At 36.6% G+C, this 21,284-nt stretch overlaps 1 protein-coding gene across 1 annotated transcript in view; it reads left to right on the plus strand.

The window, feature by feature from the left end:
- The first annotated feature begins 82 nt into the window (after positions 1-82).
- RAB11FIP2 (RAB11 family interacting protein 2 (class I)) overlaps positions 83-21,284 on the plus strand; it is a 29,976-nt gene continuing 8,774 nt past the window's right edge. Inside the window, exons 1-3 of the mRNA XM_010564701.1 lie at positions 83-618; positions 11,973-12,415; positions 13,130-13,592. Coding sequence (XP_010563003.1) covers positions 266-618; positions 11,973-12,415; positions 13,130-13,592 — 1,259 coding nt within the window. The 5' untranslated portion in view covers positions 83-265. The remainder of the gene's footprint in view (positions 619-11,972; positions 12,416-13,129; positions 13,593-21,284) is intronic.

Raw genomic sequence — 21,284 nt, forward strand, 5'->3', positions numbered from 1 at the left:
CCGGGGGAGGCCGGGGGCGGGAGGGGAGTAGTGTGGGTGGTGCGGGGGGAGCCTGCGGCCCCCCAGGCATGGAGTGGCGGGTAGGGCTGCGCGGGGAGGGGGGGACCTGAGCACCGGCGAGGGCCACCCGCGGCGGGGAGCGCTGGAAGGAGGACCGCGCCGAGCCCCTGGCAGGTGCCTGCGCCGTTAAGTGCCCTTCGGCAGGAACTCGAAGACTTACGGACTCGGTGTTTGCTGCTGCTGCTGCTGCTGCGATCCGTCAAAGATGATGTTGGCAGAGCAAGCCCAGAAGTGGTTCCCGACTCACGTGCAAGTGACGGTCCTGCAAGCCAAAGGCCTGAAGCCGAAAGGTAAAAATGGCAGCAACGATGCCTACACCATCATACAGCTGGGCAAGGAGAAGTACTCCACCTCGGTGGCTGAGAAGACCCTGGATCCCGTCTGGAAAGAAGAGGCCTCCTTCGAGCTCCCTGGATTACTCATGCAGGAGAATCCAGAAAAATACATCCTGTACCTGATTGTCATGCACAGGTCGCTGGTGGGGCTGGACAAGTTCTTGGGACAGGTGGCGATAAGTCTGAATGATATATTTGAGGACAAGCAAAGACGGAAAACAGAGTAAGTCGTGGTTGGTTGTTTTCATCATAATTTGTATTCCTTGTACGCTTGGGAGGGTGGGAAATAGTAGCCTTAGTATCAATGTACTTTGAAATGAAATTAGGACGCTTCTCTCTCCTGTGGTGTGCTCAAAGCCCCTAACGTATGCAGTCATGTCATTGTGGCCTGACCTCTTCCAGAGAGAAGTTTACTGTAATCACAGTGGTTGCCCTGCACGGGGAAGGACTGTCAATAACATTAACATTTTTTGACAAATTCTTGTGTGCAACATGAACTCATTACAGTCTGTTTTTCTAAAGGTTTTTTTTTCGTTCTGCTCAGGGCCATATGCCCATTCAACTCCTACCTCAGTTTGAACCATGTACGAGACTCAGACTCCCTCGAAGCCTGGTGTCGTTCTCTTTAAAAATGTTTTCCTTCAGTTGCTGCAACCAAGTGTCTTTAAATGTTTTATATTTATGTTTTAGTGGTCAGTGAACCGTCACTTAATGAAGGCTTACCACAGCAGTGCAGTGCTTTTCTGATCCTGATTAGTCTTAGGCCGCGATCCTGCAGGCTGCTCTATACAGCAGGCCTCAACAGAGAAGACTGAAGAGAAATTTCTGCTGTTGTGGTAACCTCTACCGTTACCTACATAAGCCTTTGTCAAATAAATTGGCCATTTGCCAGCAAATTCTGGCACTGGAATGCAAAAAGAAAAGCATCACAGCAGTTTATTAGGCTGAACTGTAAACGTATCTAACTCTCTGGGTTTTACAACTAAATTAGTAAAATTGTTATAATTCCTACTTAGGACACGGTTGCACGAAGATATGTGGTACCTGTGTAATTTATTCTCCAAAGTGTATGGGAATAAACTGTAGGTGTAAGCGTACAGCAGGCATGCCTGTGACTATATGATCTGTGTTTGTTTTAGCTGTGCTTGTCCCACAGAAGTAGTCTGAGAACAGCATGGAGACCTCCAAGCTAGCTATATGTAGGCAGAGATGTATGAGAGCTGACAAATCTTTCTGCAGTGGTTAAAAAGTTCCTGCCCCAGGTGCCTTTCCTCCTCTAGTGTCTCTTCAGTGGAGTAAAAAGGTTCCTGTGCCCAAAGCTCAGCTGTTAAGATTAAAGTCTGGTATTTCTTCTGTTAGTGATGCTGGATCTATGGTAAGATGCTGGACTTTGCATCAGAGTGACCAGGAGGCTGGCATGGTTTGTCTGTCACTAACTGTGCTGGGGAGGCATGAACCTCCAGCAGAGTTAGAGCAAGCAGCTGGAAGCGGAAATCAGTACAGCAACACCAGCCAGGTCTAGTTGATAAGACAACTGTTTCTGCAGCAACCGTCTCAAAACCTGGTCCTGCTTATGTGCAGTGGCTGAGGTTGAAGGAGCACCAAAGACAAGTCAAGGCTCTCTTTGCCCTAGTGGTGTTTTGCTGGTTTTTTTTTTGTAAACTAAATCTTTAGCAAAACAGTATGTTCAATAACCATATAATAGGAAAGAATGTGTCTCTGCAGAATCTCTTGTGGGTTCATGGTCTGAAGTATTATACTTTTTAATTGCTTATCTTTTTAAGGACAAACCAGTTATCTTGATGCAATACATGGTAATGCCTGTAGCCTTAGGGTCTTAATTTCTATTTACACTTGATTCAGGAAGTTTCAGTGCTCTTTAGACATGCATCTTAAATATTCTTTAATCATCAGTTGTAATTATCTTGCAAGTCAGTAGGCAACTGCCTTAGTTTAAATACCTAGCTGCTCTACAGAAAAAAAGGTGAATGAAGTAAGTGGAAATTCTGCTAACTGTAAAAACTTTGTAAATCTAGGTAGAAATTTGTATTCAGAAACTGGAGGAAAATATGTAAATTAAAAAACTGTGAATAACAAAACATCTTTTCCCTTTGAGGAACTATACGCTTCTGCACCAATTTTAGCAAAAGTGGTGTTGGAGTCTTACGAAATTATTGCAAAAATTTGTAAGTTGTGCTTAGCAGGGCTTCATAGGTGTTCTTTATTTTTTTATTTCTTTCTCTGAAGTGTGAGAGAGGAGCTCATGCTATGTAAACATGCAGCAGTGCTTCCCTAGGCCACTGCTGAAATTACTAGGGCTCCCCAAGAAAGCCGTGCTTTGCCTGCGAGCTGTACTGCACAAGATGGGGCCTATGGGGAAATTTTTACAAACAGCCTTAGTCCTATTTTCAGAAGTTACTTGAGCATTTAAGATTGCAAATCTTATTAAAAGTTGATGGGTGTTAGGCTTCTAGAGCCGAACAGCTGTACTTGTAAAAGTCGTATATACATGTAAAAGTGCAGATAGGTGGTTAGTGGGATTTTTGGCAGCACATACTCACTTAATGCCAGTTTAAATTGTTATGAGATAAGAGCCACTGAAAGTCCCGTTTTCCCAATGGTGTCTTTAGGTGCTTAGAAACCTAGAAAATGTCCTTTTTGAAACTCACTTCTGAAAAAATAATTCTGAGTCCTTAAGTGTTTAGATGTTTTTGTGAAGTTATCATGGTTTTCTACTTGCATGCCTTTGTGCAATGCGGGTGTGTAGTTGCTGTCTCCTTTAAGCATTAGTTGGAGACGTGGATGCAATATTTGTACGTATATGTGGGAGGAGGGCAAACTTTCAAGAATATATTTGCAAATGCGATCTCAAACAAAACGCTCTTTCTTTTTTTCCTTTTATTAAATCCTTTTAGATACAAAATATTCCTAGTCCTGTGTTGGCAGTAAACTGAGGGTGATATATTTGGACCCAAAGACCTTCTAGCCGTGACTATGGTGTGGGAACTGAGACACCCAGTGCCTTTCAAGACCAAGTCCAATGTCTTTATTACCAAAGCATTCTGATGGTTGAAAGCTATATTCATTGTTTCAGAAACACTAATCTGTTTTATTAAGCAATGTTTTTACTTTCAAATATGTTCAACAGGCTTGTGGTGTTATTAAATCCAGAGTTATTTTCTTATGTTGATGTAACCTTAACATTTCTTGCTTTGTTTGGGGATGAATGAGATCCAGTTATTTGATGAAGTGTCTATTGGTAATATTTCTACTTTTTAATATATTTAATAGCTTCCTCTTTCCAACACAGCTGTACATATGGTGCTGTAAGAGACAGACTCAAGAGTCACCGGGGTATTGCAAAAAAGATATTTAATATTCTGCACAATGCTGAACCCTGTCAGCAATTCCCTAGTGCTTTTTTAGTAAGGAGGTATGAGAAGTGAAGGCTACCAGCTGATTTTGAATTCCTAGGAAGACCGTAGGGTGTGTGACATTCAGCTTTTTGTATTTTTTTTTTATTTTTTTATTTAACATTTTAAAATTTGGAATAAAAATTTTAAAATTCACTGCAGCTTCAGAAACATTATGTTAGGGAAAAATAATCCTTTTTTCTGTATAGCTTTTTTTTGTTACTTGTCATATCTTAAGAAAAATACTCTCTGCAGTAAAGTTTTCAGAGAGAGGCCTCATGATAGGATTTGCGCGTCTTTGTTCTAGTAAACTTGCTCTGGCGCAGGACTTAATGAAACAAAGCAGTACGTTTACCATAATTTGATAGTGAAAATTTTGTACGCACCATCATGCAATGTCCTTTTTCTTTCTGAAACTAATGATTTTTCAAAATCTTAAAAGTGAAAATTCCTGGGACGGTTAGATCCAGATGTGTCTCAGATGGTCCCTTACTTGGTCTCTTCCAGAGACTTCAGCCAAAGCATCTGCAGGATCCTAGTTAATTTTCTTTCTGTCTTGGTGCAAAAATGCCCATCACACTGTGCTAACTTTGTAAATTTATGTCTCTGGCATCTCTGCTGTAGTTGGAAATGGACAGGCTCTTTTTACTTCTTCTGCTCTTTTCTCCAGAGTTGAAAACTACGCTGCAGATGCTGAGAGATTTTACTGAGTTTTTTTTAACAGTTCAAAAAGCTTGGGAGATACTGCTTTATTGGAAGTATATTTAGTGTAAGTTTTCAGATCTTAGATTTCTGACATGGTTTTTATTTTTTGCAGTAAGATCTTGTGGTTTTTTTTTTTTAATTCATCCTGAGAAATACATGACAATTTTTTTGGTCTGCTGTTGCAGAATAAATATACCTCTTTTGCTCTTGCAGTTTAAATGTACATGATGATCAATTAATGTGTTGTTTTAAAGCATATATACATTTTTGTAATAATTTCAATTCAGTTATAATTCATAGTTGCCTTAATACTGCTGATGATCTGACAATGCACAACATCAAAACAAATTTTTGAGTGATCATGGAATAAAAAAATACTCATTTACTGACATGTCTTAATTTAGTATTTTTCAGTAGTTTTTCTTAATGACTTAATTTTCCTAAGGACTTTTCTTAATGCTTAGGTTTTTTTCTCTACTGTGCTAAATGAACAGAGCAATAGAAGAACAAATTCCGTTAGCTTTCATCATGATGTTACTTATTTCATCAGCATTTGGTTCGTCCTTGTTGTTCTCTAATCCACTCTATTTATTGTCCATTTTTATTAGCTTTCCTGAAGAGCTAACTGTGTTGTACGTTCAGCTGATTTAAGATGCAACACTTGTCTGGAATGTTATAAATTTGAGGAGGTCAGGTGATGGTAGAGTTATTATTTCTTATGGAAATTTTATTGGAGGAGACATCTTTTATTTGTGACTTAATTCCCCTTCTCCCTGGTTTCTATAATACCTCAACACCACACCACCCACCCACCCCCAAACCCAAATTGCAGCAGTGTTGTAAAAAGTTCTTACTTGAGCACAATACAGTGAAGGAATCTCGGCCTTACCTAAGATACTTCTCCTCTGCTTACATCGCTCATATAAAATAGTCCATATAAAATTGTCAAAAACAGCTTCTCTGCAAACAAACAAAAAGAATAATGATTGCCCACGATCAATACCCCTGTGTTGTAAGCACTTATTCTTTGGTGCTGCTGAGCTTCCTGAATGATATGAAAATTGTGTGGCTTCCTCCAAATTAATGTGAATTCCTTCTTGGCAGCCTCCCTCTTGTGTATGGACAGGTTCCCCCTTTGATTGCTTCTGCCCTGGCCCCTGTCCTCTGTAGCGGCATAAGCAAGAGGCAGGTGCTCAAGTAGGTGGCTTCAAATACAACTTGAATTGTGAACAAGCAAACACCTAGTAAATAGATAGTATGTCGTGGGCTCAATGCTTGTTAATGAATAGTGCCTTTTAAAAATAATTCTACGAAACATAACGCTTTATAAATATTATTTACTAATTTTGCATCTTAAATTTAAACCAGAAAAATGCATTTTAGATGATTTTTGGTGGTAAAACTAAATAGTAGTGGAAATGGCAGGCTGTAACAGAAATTACCTAGATGTTGTGGTTAAAGCAAAAAAACTTACTCCCCTCTAGTCAAAAGTGGGAAGAGTAGTAACTGAGAAATTTGTTAAAGGCACAGAAATAATGAGCAGCCTGGAGGATCCATATGGATTTGTGCTGTTCCTTTTGCGGTACTACTCAGGAAATGTAAAAAGAATGAAGGAAAGTTAGTAGTGAGGAACAGAAGAGAAAGGTAGTTATGGGGGAAAACAAAAAGTTGCGCCCAGTTGTAGTTTTATGGGATTATAGCAATATTTTCACATTATCTAGTAATATTCTCAGCATTTACATTTTGACAACAAATGCAAGCACATCCTCTGAATAAGTCATAATTCTCAGTCAGAGTCTGAGTGCCATCTGGATTGAAGTACTCCCATTTTCTGTGCACACACACGCTCAGCTGAAATAATTGACCTTAATTCGTATACCTTCAGTTATTTTGTTTCTAAAATAAAAGTTTTCACACATAGTCTTTAGCCAAAATAATAAGTAAACTAAGACCACTTTACTGTGATTCCAGTTGATGTTAGCTAACCCCTTAGTAAGGGTGTTGTGATATGTCTCAGTTCCCATATGTATTGTGGTGTTACGATGTCACTCTGTAGTATTTATTTTTAAACTCTACTTTGTATATCTCATTTCAGTTGGCTTCCAGAAAGTAATAGCATTCATCTTTGCAAATGTCATCACTTATTTTAATAAATAATCTGTTTTCTTCTTCATTTCCCCTCATATACAATGTAGTCTGTGCTCTGCCCCTTGCCTTAATTTTCCTACTTACTGACTTTTGGGGCAGTCTCTCGGCATAGTATCTGAGTGATTTATCACAAAACATACTTCTGCATTTTTTCAAAGTGCATTTGCTGCTAATCAAAATGTTAGACAGTTCTGGGCTCTGGGTGTTGGTTTTTTATCCATTAGCTATGGATGTTTATGTTAGTGAGATTTTGTGAAGTGAGTTTCTTCAGTGTATCTCGCTTGAACATCATAATCTAAGATGAAATACTACTTTCCTGTGGCAGCTGATGGATGTGTTCTCTCATTGGGATTTTGATGGTCCTTTTTAGGGGTAATTTTGCTGGTGTAGAAAATTCTCCTCATCACTGTGTAGCAGATTAAAGTTGCTTAGCAGATCAGGATGCTGATTTTTACCTGTAAATCAAGGTTAGAAGCCTTGTCAATACTGTGATGATTGTGTGGCTTTTTGCAGAATTCCTTCAGTAATTTTTGAATTAAAATCAAGATTTTGCAAAAATCTTTGGGTGCAATCTGATGATTTCAGCAAAGCAAATTATATCAGCTCAATAGATATTTACTGGTAGAGTGAAGGCAGAGTGGCATATTTGAGAAGCAGCAAAATGGGTGGGAAAATTCCTTTAGCAGTTTCCATCTTCGCCACTGGCAAGAAGGTGGAGTCAGAAGGTCATCTGTCATGCACAGGTTGAATGTGCCAGCTAGAAGTCTTCTAATTCCTTTTGAAATTGGTAGACAAGTATCCCAGTGGTTTTGGAGGCTGTATATAGTATATAATTAAAGTATATAATTAAAATGTAATTAAGATTACATAGTGTTTTTTCTTACCCATACTGTTACTATTTTTCTTACTGGTATTGTCAACCTATCCTGCTCCCTGTTAAATGGTGAGCAGGATAGGTTGAATGATACTTCTTAAAAGAAGAGACCAGGCTAAGACTTGGAACTGTCAAATTCCGTGGCAGATTTGGAGGATAAGACACCATGACATCAGCTTCCTGCTATTTGAAGAAAAGAAACAAGATACTGGTTTCAAAATACTTGTTAAATGCAGGATGAAGGTGCAATGAGAATAGTGTATATAAGGAAGAGAGAGTTGGAAAACCAAGTTCATGGGAAGAAAATGAAATCAGAAAAAGGGGAGGAAAAGAACAGTTGAAGAAATTGTTTTGAAAATATGTTTGTAGATCACTAGCTATTTAGATAGAATAGGCAAGCCAGAATTTTATAACTTGCATGTTTATAGTAACTTACTTCAGTTTTCTCTTTCACTCTTCCTGTCTCCCTTCTCTAAGGTAAAGGGTTCAGCACTGCTAATACTACAAAATTTACTTTAATAGAATTGCAGAAGATGGTTACTGTCTTTCTCAGAAATAAGGGAGTTTGCTTTTTCCACCCCTAATTGTAGGTATTGCCAAAATTGAGTAATTTTGTCACGGTTAGAAAATAGCCATGTTTATTCAGATAAGGGTTGAGTTTTTCAGGGCTGACTGGGTAGCAGGATTTTTCCTATTCAGCCTTGAATCTTGATCTTCTCTTTACGGGTTCAAAAAATTGTCAGCATACAGAGTGGCAATTTATATAATACTTACAAAATAAAAATGATCAGAAACCTGTGCAAGACAGGCAAAGCCCATTAGCACACTCAAAACCAGATGAGAAAAAGAAGCAAGCGTTGTTCTGATGGAAACCATAGGGGAAAAGTCGAAATTAGAGGGTGTATGGAGGACGTTGTCCTACAGAACATTTGAAGGTGAGAGCAAGAAGTATGAATGTGATTCAGAAGGCAATAGGGCTTCCTTTGAAGTTGGGAAAATTTGCCAGACTTTGTACAAGGTATGTTTAAATAAAGACTGTCTGCAAGACTGGATGTAATATTTGGTTATTAAATAAAAGGGCATCTGCTCTCATAAAAGCCACCCTGTTTTGTTCGTGTATGTTATTGGCTATTTTCCTACTTTGTACAGGCTTTCTATAGAATAAGCTTATGGCAGCCTGACAAATGGAGCATTTATTGTGGCTAAAAGTACTGTAAACAAAACCAAAATAGCAAGTTTTATTGGCTTTTATAATACATTACAATTTTTTAAATTGGCAGTGGTATAGTGGAATTCAGTATTTTAGGACCCAAATGTTGTTATCTGAAAACAGTGGACTTCATTTTCCAATTCTTTTTTCTATTATATACAGCACTGTTTTTTCTATTTGTTGCTCACGCCCATGTGTTGTAGAAAGAGATTCTAATAAGAAACATTTACAGACTCAGTTGCTCATTCACGTGCAGTTCCACACAAATGCATTGCCTGCATTTGTTCTCATCTGTTTAAAAAAAGTAATTATTTGCCTTTGAATTTGAAGAAAATCATGATTTGAGTCTGCTTCTCATATTGTCTTGTTATGAGCTGAAGCATATGGAACCTTCATTATAACTAAAACAAGATAAACTCTCCAAGGTAACAAAGAAACCTCCTTGAAATGCCTATGAAAATTAAATATCTGTGTTTTATACAAAGATTTAATCCAGCAATCATTATTCAAATAGAAATTCCACTGAACTCCAGAGGAATTTTGCTGGAGTAAAGAGTTTATGATTAAATTCTATTGGAATCAGTGGTAGTGTTGAACGTGGTCCCAGCAGGTATGAGGTCCAGTTTCTTATGCTGTTGTGTTCTCTTCTTAGGGTAAGGTGAGTTTCTTTGTTTTCCCAGCTGAACTTAGTTTTAGTGTCAAGTTCTTCAAAGTCTACTTTGAAAACAAATGTACAGGCTGCAAAGGCAGTGTATTAGTTGTGTGCTGGAATTCTGTCCTTCAGACCTGGTGAATGTCAAAATAGTATGCGGACGTATGCCGTTAGCAGGTGAGTACTGATAGTGACACCGAGTGGTTGTTGATTCATGATAACAACGTCAATAATTGAGTTAATTTAAGTTCTAAAAGAAAAGGCTTTCTTCCACACAGCAAAAGCTTAAGAATTTATGTCTTGATATTGTTCTAAAACAAGTTAGCAAGTGTCATACATCTGTTTAAAGTTTCACTAATTCCTGAGTAGAAACATATGATAATTCGGCAATCTTATTATCAGAGATACAGTATTAATGTTTGAGATCTGTGAGGTGGGGGGGGGGAGATGGAGAAGGGGAGTATCTTTTCTTACAGTGTAGACTGAACCATTAAATTTGAATGTCAAAAAATGAGGTCCTCTCTGCCTATTAAGCCTCTTAAAACACTTATAAGCCTTATTTATGTTTAGTGTCTGTCTAAGAAATCATGGTGAGGACTTTCTTAGTTTCAAAGTGATTTTTGGTTTGTTTGGGCTTTTTTTCTGCATGGGCAAGACCTGTCTGATGGAGATTTGTAAGCAAGAGCTTGCTCATTATGGCTGTGTATTATTTTTATTTTTTTAAGAGAATATATGAACATATCTTCTTTTAAAGAAGAGTTTTAAAGGAAATGGGCTATCTTGTCTTCTAGTTTTTGCGATATTATAAGTCACAAAAAAGATTTACTCTTGGTTCTGTTGTGTGTGTTTTCTGTAATGACTCTATAGATGAATTAAAGAGTTTCTGGAATCAGTTACCAGAAAGTGAACTGTTATTAACTAAAAGGAAAAATGATCCATCTTCTTCAGACACATAACATATTTCAGGTTTTGCATTTCATTTAAAATACGTAAATGAAGTTACCTCACAAGAGAAGAAAAGCTTTCTTCCTAAAGGTTTAATTGTCCTACTGGTTTGAGCTTATGGATCTACTGGTCTGGATTCATGTTGTCCAGTACTGGGACAAAGAAGGTCTGATATTTCTCAATTATTCTGGTTTGGTATGGGATATAAAACCTTTTGGACATCACAAAGCAACAAAAAAAGTCATAATACTCTTTATCATTTCATTATTTATTTGGCGGGTCACTTTTAGAAGTATTTTCACAACTCAAAAAATAGTATCTCTGCCTGAAAATTTGATTTCAGCTGTCACCTTTAAAAATATTTATGAAATCTGAAAGGAAATTGAGGGTTATTTTTCTCCTTTCCTGACCTTGTTTTCTATATTTGGCAGTATTGAATAATGTATGTATAACTGCATAATCAATTTTGCATCTGTGCTGATAGGCAATTTCATTTCTTTGTCTCCAGTTCAAAAGTTACTTCATCATGATAATACACTGTTGTGTTAGTATGTGTGCATGCATTTCTCCTGACAGTGGGTTTAGAGCGCTTCTTTGGAGCTGGCGGATCTGAAATACGCCCTTGTGCCCTTTTTGAAATAGGAAAAGGCTATTGATGATGGGTCTGGAGATGGGGTTGTCTTTTGGTCATTCATTTAGGTGAAGCTGTGGAAGGAGGATTGAGCCATAATTCTGCAGGGACAGCGGAGCACAACAGGGAATGAATAAGACACTTGGATAATGATAAAGCCTTTGTTGGACCTGGCAAAGAAGCACGCTTGGCTTTTTGAAACAGATGATCACACCTTTGATCTCTTTTCAAGGAGTGGGGGTTTATGTCATGGTTCCAAAGCCTGTGGAAATATTTCTGAAGTTAATCCTCCTGGTGACCTGCAAAAGAAGGGTCGGCTGTTAGATACACCTACGTGCTCGCTGTTCTGCCACCGGCGCTTGTGGAGTTACCGTCAACATCAGTAGGGGTTGCAGGTGCAGAACAGAAATGATGGTTGACTATTCAGGGGTCTCGGATACTTCTTTGCTACTGCTAGTGCAGTTGACATAAATCTTAACCAGTGGCTAGAAGGAAGGGGAAAAATGTCTGCTAGCATATAAACTGGAGCAAAATCAAAGGAGAAAAGGTTACTAGATGAAATATTTGCCACATAGTATACATTCAGATTATATACATCACTGTTAAATGAAGGCCAATTGAAAAATATCAAGTGTTCTTTTAAATAGCAGAGCAAAATGTATTTGTATTTATAATTAACATTAGATACAAATACTCCTTTGTGAGCAGATGTGAGCCCATTAGCTTTGATGAAGTTTAGTAAGCTTCCATGGAGTTGAGTTTGGTTCTCAAAACACGTGAACACTGCAAAGAGCTTTGTGCTTGCTTAGTTTTAAGTTTTCTTTTCAAAAACAAATAATAGACAAAGAAGTTTTTCAGTACAGGAGTGTTTCAATTTTTGATACGGAATTTGGTTTTCATATTTTAAATTATACTAGCCAGATATATTAACCAACTAACCAGAGTTTAATGACTAGCCTCCAGAAAACACAACTTAACTTGCTCTTTTTCTCCTTTAAGGTGGTTTCACCTAGAGTCCAGACAAGGGAAGAGAACTAAAGACAGAGGAGAAATAAAGGTCAATATTCAGTTTATGAGGAATAACATGACAGCAAGTATGTTTGATTTGTCAATGAAGGACAAAACCAAATCCCCTTTTGCTAAACTAAAAGACAAAATGAAGGGTCGAAAAAATGATGGGACGTTTTCGGATACATCCTCTGCAATCATCCCAAGTACTCACATACCTAATGCAAACATAGAGGTATGTAGTGGTGAAGTACAGATGAAATCAAAACCAAAAAAACCTTTCCTTTTGGGACCTCAGCGGCTATCCTCAGCTCATTCGATGTCAGATTTAACAGGCTCACATGTCTACTCAGAAAAAATGAAATCCAGCACAGTTGGCTACTCTCATCTTTTCAGGCGTCAGCTAGACTCTTTTGGTTCCGTTGATGAAGGTGGTAAGTAAAACTCGTGACCATTATAATTACAGTTCACTGCTATTAGAGCATTCAAAAGTCTGTTTCTTTAGTTTATGAAGCAATTACAAGGCCAAAAAGTTAAGAATTATTGTTGGCCTGGGTTTTTTTTTCACTACCATTAGTTGGTGGTAACTCATAACTGCTGTTTCTGAGCATAAGAAATAACTTACATTGGTCATAATTTATGGTAATTTAGCATTTTTCTTCTTATGTCCTCATTTGAGAGTATGTTGTACTGAAGTATTGCATTCTAGAGGGAACTGGAGGCAAAATAACGTCTTGTAAAAAATAATTCTGTTTAAAAAGTTGAAAACTCTCACCAAAGTTTTAAACCTGATTTATACAAAGAACTGAAAATACTTTGCATTGGTCAAGTTACTGCGCAGCAGTAGACTACTGTCGCTTTCTGGAATGGCATACTAGTCACAGCTGCCTTCTTTGTAGAATTTAGTTTTCACACAGGAAACAAAAGTTTGCTGTAGTGTCTACCCATAAGCATTTCTGAATCACAAAGTCAAGGCCATAGCTGTTCTTTTTTGTTTGTTTTTTTTAAATAGCTTGCTTACTCAGCAGTGTTTTGAACTGAGACTCGGTTGCAAAGCTTCTAGACCTAAGCTAAAATGGGTTCTCTGCATGTCATAAGCTATGCTATAGTATCTCGCTGATAATATACTAATGACAGATTGTTTGCAGGGAGTCTAAAATCTCCACATAGAAGGACATTAAGTGTTGATACTTCTAAAATGAACCAGCTTGACAGCACAGTTGATGAAACTGCACTTGAAGCACAAAATGACCCATTTACGAATGTGAGTGCTTCGTTACCCCAAAAATTTGCTACACTGCCAAGACAGAAGAATCCATTTGAAGAAAGCCCAGCAACATGGGATCAAAACATAAGTCTGTTTTCCAAACCTGTTGAAATCAGAAAAGAAATTAAAAAAGAGAAAAAAGAGAAAGTTAGTCTTTTTGAAAGAGTGACTGGAAAAAAAGATAGCAAGAGGTCAGATAAACTTAGCAATGGGGGATCAGACAGTTCTACTGACTTGAAATCACCTAGTGCGTTTGGTGAAACTCATCAGGAGAGTTTTGATTATGATTCGACTAATCCGTTTATGACAAACTTCAAGCCTACAAGCATGTTGCCATCTTCAAGGTAGGTTTTTGCTGTATTTCGATCTGATATCTTGAACATGTTATATAAATGAAAATGTGAAGTGTTGAGGAACACAATCTTTATGCTTTATATACATTTATATCATTGCTTATCTGTTTCTAAGTAAAAGTTATGAACTTTTTATATAGTTTGGTCTTTTCTTACTTCATTTTGAAGTTACATTTATATTACTAATACGTACTCTGAATGTTCTTGGGTACTTGCGTTTTTGGGAGACCTTGTTCGTACTTCAGAATTGGTTCTTCCTGAAAGTCTTCTGCTTTCACTGAACACCCATTGCTAATTATTACACTGTCCAAAGTCAGTGTTTTAGAGGGAAAGGTTTAAGTCTAAGGGAAAGATGAAATGGAATAAATAAGAGTGAAGAAAATGTGAGTAATGAACACAAATCCTGGATGTCACCATTTGAGAGAAAAATGGATTTAGGTTCTATACATTAAAGCACAAGAGTTAAAGACCATTCTGTTTTTAAATTGGAGCACCCACATGGGCACTTATCACGCTTGAATTCATTTGGCTCACTGTAGCTTTGCTGAATTCAAGTCACTGCACAAGGCAGCAGTTTATGTGCTAAGCAGAATAAATTAAGTTACAGAGGCTGATAAGAAACTTTGATTTAAATAATCCATTTTAATCTTTTTTTTGTCTATCGACAGTTAACTTGTTTTCCTTAAAAAAACCAGGTGTGTCCCACAGTTTGTTTCCTTTCTGGCTTTTGTTTGCTAGTGAGGAAGATATACTCTTCTCTTTCACCCTCTTTCTTTTGCTCCCCCTCTTCCCTCCCTCTTTCTCCCCCCATACACTGTTCCCAATAGGTAAATATTTAAGCAGATAATTATGTAACTTTTATTCATTTTTTTTCCTGTATATTAATGCCAGAAGTTAAGTCTTTTTTTTTCAAGGTAATGATTAATTTTTATTTAATGACTTAAATTTGGTAGAAATTGAATTTAAAATTAAAATGCTCCAAACTGGAATTTTAAGGTTGTAAAATAAATCACCATTTTAAAGGAAAACATGGCTCTAATAAATTTGCCTTTTCCCTGTCTATTAATTCCTTAATTAATGACACAGTAGTATTTTCTTAAAAAAAAAAAAAAAAGTAATTTGTTTCTTGTTATCTTGTTTTTTAAGATTTTACAACAGATTGATCTTATTGTATCCCAACTCAGTTTTATTCATAGGTTAGAATGCATGCACCCCTGATTTAAACTTATAATCATTTTCTTAACAAAACTAATCACGGATGTGAATTAGATAAATGAACTGAAATGGAACTGCTATAGAAAAGATTTGGTTGCTAGAAGCTCATGCAGACTTCAATGAATTATCTTCTTAGCGTCTTCTATGAGTCAAGTCAGTTCCTAGAGTCTTAAATAACATGTTTACAGACAGAGTCTTAGAATATTATTTATTTAATAAAGGATTTCTCTAGATTAGAGTAAGGTTAGGTTGTAGCTTAGTTTGTCAGAAGTTAAACTTCCATTTAAATAAGCTCCTTTAAAGAGAAGTAATTTAAATAACAATTAAAATTACATAGCATTTAATTTTTTTTAAATGAAAAAATGTATTCAGGCAGATGCTAGATATAAGTAGTGAAATCTTTTGAAGTTCTTGAATGCAGCAGATCTTGATAAATATAAATCTTTAACGGTAATCATGATGGACTTTTTTTTCTTTATTTTGTAATTAAAAAGCTCATCACAGTCCTCATTCAGAAGGACTCTAGTCATTTGTTCCCCCTCTTTGTATGAGTCTCTTTTACTAGTTCTTGACTTTCATGTAAACATAAACTTTTGATAAGACAAATAGATATTCTGTTATTTTCAAAAAGCCAAAAATAGTAAACATTTTGACCTTTTCTAGAAGACAGCTGTTATGGAATAATATCTATCACGCAATAATTTAAGTTAGAAGCTCTCAGTTTTTATATGCTCCAGTATTATGTTCTGTGAGAATCTTTTAGAATAAGTTCACTTTCTTTCAAATGTATCTTGTACAATTATTTTCTTTTGAAGTAGAAACTAATACAAAATGTGCATATTTAATAAGTTTACAGTTTAAGTTTACCTTTTATCTGTGGAGGATTTGTTGAATAGAATCCATTTTTAATTTTTCAAACTAGTAATACTGTGAAGAAAGAATTGTATAAATCTGTGGGCACAAAATAAATGAGGTTGAGTAACAAATTCAGTATGCAGAAAGCATACGCAGGGAATTGAGACTGTGAGTTGGTTTTTATTTACTTAACATGCTATTAAGCTCTTTTGGATGGATACCATTTCCACAAGTAAACCAGGCAGTATCTTTTTATTAAGGTGTGTCCAAAATCAGTGTTCTGGTGTGAATGAGGAGTTTGCTCTGCAGGTGGATCTCCCAGTTAACCCCACTTAGCTAAACCTTTGTTTGAGTGATGGAACGGTCCTGGGGCATGTGAACTGGATTCCTGTCTGATGAAACTCAACTGAAAGGAGCACACTGTAGCCAGAAAAGGGTGGTCAGTCCATGGGACCAGGCTGGAGATAACGCAAAGTGGAAGGAAAAAACCCCACAGCAACCCTCTTTTCCCACCCTCAAAAAAAATGACCAAACCCAACTCCTTTATGTGCAGAGTGTGAAGGTCACGTTCTTGGCACCAATGAACCTATGTCTTTAAAGTTAGTGCGAGTCTTTTCAGCAACTTTGGTGAGCTTTGGGTCAGGCTCAAGTGCATCCTAATTAATTGTGTTTGGTAATGTTGACTAAGCAGTAATGATGTGCAGGACAGCAGCTCATAACAACATCACTAACTGATGGCTAGGTGAGTTGCAGAACAGAGCTGCTGAATAGCCATTCCCCCAACCAGTTGTTAAGTGCTAACTGGCTGTGTGCATACTCTGTCACTAATTACTCTTATTTGCTAATTAAAAAAATGAAGATAAATGCATCTTCCACATGTTTTTCAGCTGCTGATACAGAAGATGTAGAAATGGTTCAGCAACAGTTACAGGATGGTTTTTTCCTAAAAGCAAGAAGTATCCCAGGGTTATTTGAAAATTATTATTTACTTTTATTACTACTATTTATTATTGTTATTTCAAGAAGGTTTGAGAAGTATTTTGGAAAAGCAAAACAAAACCTGCCTGGTTTGTGTATAATACTAGTTGTCAGGAAATCACAAAATATGGACCCCTAATTTCTATTAACCTCTGCTCTGGCAAAGGCTTGTTCCGTGGCTTTGGCTAAATCACTTAGTCTCCCTGCTCCTGATCTGTAAAATGGGGATGATATTTTGTTACCTCTTACAAATGCTGAGTGTATAAATTAGTATTTTTTAAGGGTTTTATAGATACGGTATTACAGTATTACATAAGTGTTAAGATTGGGTTTTTTTATTGTCTGGTGTAGGTGTAATATAGATATTTATGAGCTGATTTCTTGACAATTTAAAAATGCTGCAGTCTCATAGTGAAACAAGAAACGCTGTTTCTGCAAATATTGCAAAACCTGTTAGCTCCAGAGGATTTATATCGTACAACCAATGAAGAATTTTTAAGTGCACAATAAGTCTGGTATTTTTAGCCAGCATTTACCAATGATAGTTTTGTCATTGTACTTCTTAATCCACTGCTTTGAAACTTTTACCTAATATTATCTTAAATTGCATTCATTCTTACAATTACTGCTATGGTCATGGCTCTCAAGAGGTTAATTTGCAGTCAGGAGCCACGTGGATTTTGTATTGAACACAGTTAAAGAAATTGAGGGTACTCCTGGAAAACAAAGATTTTTTTGTGCCGTGACCAAACCTTATGCATCATTTCTCTGAAATTGTTTGTGTTTAGGAAAATACACTACAGTAGGCTAATAAACTGATGTGAAAATTTCTCAATTTACACCACTTGACAAGTGCTAAAAGAAAAGCATCTTTAATTTTAATGTGTTAGTAGGACCTTTTTAGAGAGATTGTACAAGTTATTAACAAGGTCCTCTGAGACAGGAGACGGGTAATTAACAAGACCTACAGAAAGAGAGTTTAGGTAATTAACAAGATCTTAGGCACTGGACAGAGGGAAACAAATAGTCCAATATTTAAAGCTGACAGGTTGTTACTAGTCTGATCAAATTCCAGATCTGGGAAACTGAATTGACAGGTGTTTGGGAACTTTCTAACGTTATATATATAACATATATACATAGACACAAACAATATAACTGTGTGGCTGTGTATACATATATGTACACATATATAGAGAGATGCATTAAAAAAACCTTTAAAAGTAGCACTTTCCTGACCTAAGTATTGTTAAACTCAGACAAAAGAAGATAAAGCTTGTGCCTACATACCGGTTACACTTTATCTCAAGTTCTGGCAATAAATATGTTACATTCTAAACAATGTGGAAGATGGAATAGTGGAGGACAAAGAAACATGTATCTTCTTAGGATTCACTGTAACAATTATGAATAATGTTAATATTTATAAAATTAGTTATTGGTCAATTGGAGCATAAAATACAAAAATATTTTTTAATTTTTTCTCTGTGTTCTTTTACTGCTTCAGCCTTTTTCAAAAATTGCAACTCAAAAAACCCCCAAACAACCCAACCTTTAAACTCATTTCTTTTGCATCTTTCTGCTTTGTCTGTCATTTCCGAATGTGGTTATTTTCTTCAGCCTCTCTCCCCCATACTGTCATCACACATAGCCATTAGAGCTGCCTGCCTCTCCAGTGTTGCCTCTTCCAGACAAATCAGTATCTGCAGTTTCATTTTTCCCAATGGATGCAATGTTTGAAATAAGCAGTGTCTCTGCATTTTGATGTGTTCATTACTAGATTTGGAAAAAAACAAACACTGAGGTGCCATGAAAACATGAGGCTCTTGATAACTGTGATGTGTTTGGATCATGTGAAATTGTTAAGTCTAAAGAACAGCTGATGTCTGTTACGTTTCAGCAAATATTAGAAGTTTGTGTGTGTGATGGTCAACCAGTTGGAGCAGCTTTTGCAAAATCATGGTGTTACCCTGACTTTCTAGGTTACTGCTTGTCAGTTGAGCTATGTTAGTAGAGCAGGTGCCTGTCTCTAGTCAACTGCAGTGGTAAAGTAAAACCTGTTAGCTTAAACCATAGTGAAGATAAGTTATTAGTGCAATAACTTCAACATCGTCAAAAGATAAACGGCTGTTAAATGGTTTCGATCTCGCCTGTTGCATATGATGTGCCTGAGGCATAGTTACTGGCCACAGCTCCATTGGAATGAACCTGAGACATTGCCTGATCAAAGCAAAGGGTTGTAATGGCTGTATATTTCTTTACCAAATAGGTCATCCTTTTCCAGTGTACAATACAACTCACTATTTTTAATTTTCATATGCCTTGTTCAGAAATGTTAATCTCTAAAAAGTTTATTATTGTGCTTGCTAGACTGTTCCGACATTTTAACATATTTTTTTTTCCTCTGTTAGTCAAAAAATGACATCAAGTGAACTATGCTATTTTCAGAATCTTGTTTCCCCTGTCAGTGTTAGCATGTTTTATTTTAAGAACAGCATACTTCTGCATTGCTTTTCTTGAAATGAAAGGATTTTTTTCAGTTCTCTACTGAAATTTGACTAGACTTATCTCTAGTCAACTGTGTTTATCTATAGTCTAGGTAGAATATTGATAGACTATGACAGTGCATTAATTATACTGTAGACTGTTAATATTTGTTAATTCAGTGTGGTAAAGCTGTCAGCAGAGCATTATTTCAACAAAACAAATACATTACGGGTACATGAGAGGTAAAGGGAAACTACAAAACGAACAGAAGTCATGCAAGGATTCTTAGTCTGTCCTGCCAGGGCTGTTATCATCCAATTTAGAAAGATCACCGCATGTGATGAGAGAATAATGAAATCTTTTGCAAAGCTACTACAAAGCAATGGTCACAGTATTTGGGACATTACTAGAGTGGGTTGGAGCAATCAATTCTGAGAGAGATATTGTAGAAATACTTAGTATTAATCTTGACTTTTGCAGACTCTTCACCAGCAATCACTTACTCCTAATTAGTTGTCTTAGGAACATTGTTTTGAAAGTTCATCCTGCTGGCTGCATGACAAGATTTTTTTCAAGCTGTCCTTGTCTATTGGTGTACATTAGGGAATGTGAAATCTTTTCTGAGTGGATGCACGAGGCATATTATCTGTCCCATGGGGAAATGCACTGCCTGTTCTATTTTCTTTTAAGAGAAAAATAATTAAATAGTTATACTCAGTTTCTTTATTAATAAATGCAGAAACTATGTAAAATTAATGAACTTTTTTTTTTCCCTGTTTCAGTATAAGAACTAAGAATTAGTGGTATTTTTTTAAGCATTCAAAAGTGGTTCTGGAAGTTTCAATATAAGATTTTACTTTAGGGTTCTTTGATATTTTTGGTTGACTTATAGATCTCTAATAGTAGGGTCTTCTAGTGGAGGTGCTGGCACAACTTTTAGTATAACAGTTCTTTAGTGGTCTCTTGAGAATAAAACTTCATTAGTTTTTTAGCCATAGCACAACTGCCTAGTAAAAGGAGGAATATTTATATGCTTTAAAATACTAACTTTTTATGTAAAACTGTTGTTGTTTGTTCCCAGAAACTTTAATTAAAATTCAGTTGAGTACACTCTGTGAGATCACTTGATTTTAGAATGTCTTATAAGTCCTGAATAATAAATGGATTTGCATGACTAATGTGTCCAGTGGTGTGCAAGTACAAGTGCCATTGTTTTAAGATTCTTAAATTTTTGGAAGGAGAAGGCTAGCGTTCTGGAAGAGCTTGTGAATACAGCCCTGTATGCTTCTGCTTCCCTTGATCTGTCTCCAGCAGTATCAGACACCTCAGAATTGGTCACCAGCCTTTTGTGGATCCAAATTCATGTCTGTTTTCAAAATGAAGGTGTTTATACATAAAGCCAAAATTTTGTTAAATTTTTCAAGTTAACTGAAAGTTTCTGTGCTTCTATATAGTTGCATTGTCATGTTTCTACTGTGCTAAATTTGAGATATACGTGAGCAACAAGAGAAAAGGCAACTTCCTTGAAGTGCGTGTTGTTGAGGACCATTTTCAAGCACCATATTCTGGAACCATAACTTCTTTATCTCATGGAGCCTTCTGCCTTCTTTGAAGGGCTCCACAGAGTGCAGCAGTATACTCGTGAACAGATCATTTCCAAAGTAGTCTATGTAAAGAATATGTAACTGGAGAACAAACGATTTGCAAAAGAAGTGTGTCTTACATTGAAAGTTCAGGATTTTTCATCCAGTTTCTTAACTCTTGGCCTGAGACTTTATAGTAATATTAAGAAATGGAGTGATAGCAACAAAACCTGATACTCTTTTTGTGTCCTCCTGGGGTTACACAAACTCCAGAAGGCCTTGGAGCATGGCTTGACAGCAGGACAATTTATATAGTGAAGTGTCTTAAGTGATGTTCCCCAGAATCTGATTGGGAAATAAATGGTAATACGCTTACTCCATACTTGCTTAGCTGCCAGACGTGACAGTCATTCCTTCTCAGAGTATAAAGTGATGTCTGCATTGCCAGGCACAGCAGGCTAATAATATTGTATGGAAAGCTAAGTTTCTGAATTTCATTAACTGTGATTTTATTCATTTCTTTTGTGTTTCTAGTACGTTGGTAATAACTTAAATTGCATCCTAA

This window comes from Haliaeetus leucocephalus, unplaced genomic scaffold (genome assembly GCF_000737465.1).
Source record: "Haliaeetus leucocephalus isolate CR32 unplaced genomic scaffold, Haliaeetus_leucocephalus-4.0 Scaffold184, whole genome shotgun sequence".
Taxonomy (NCBI): Eukaryota; Metazoa; Chordata; class Aves; order Accipitriformes; family Accipitridae; genus Haliaeetus; species Haliaeetus leucocephalus.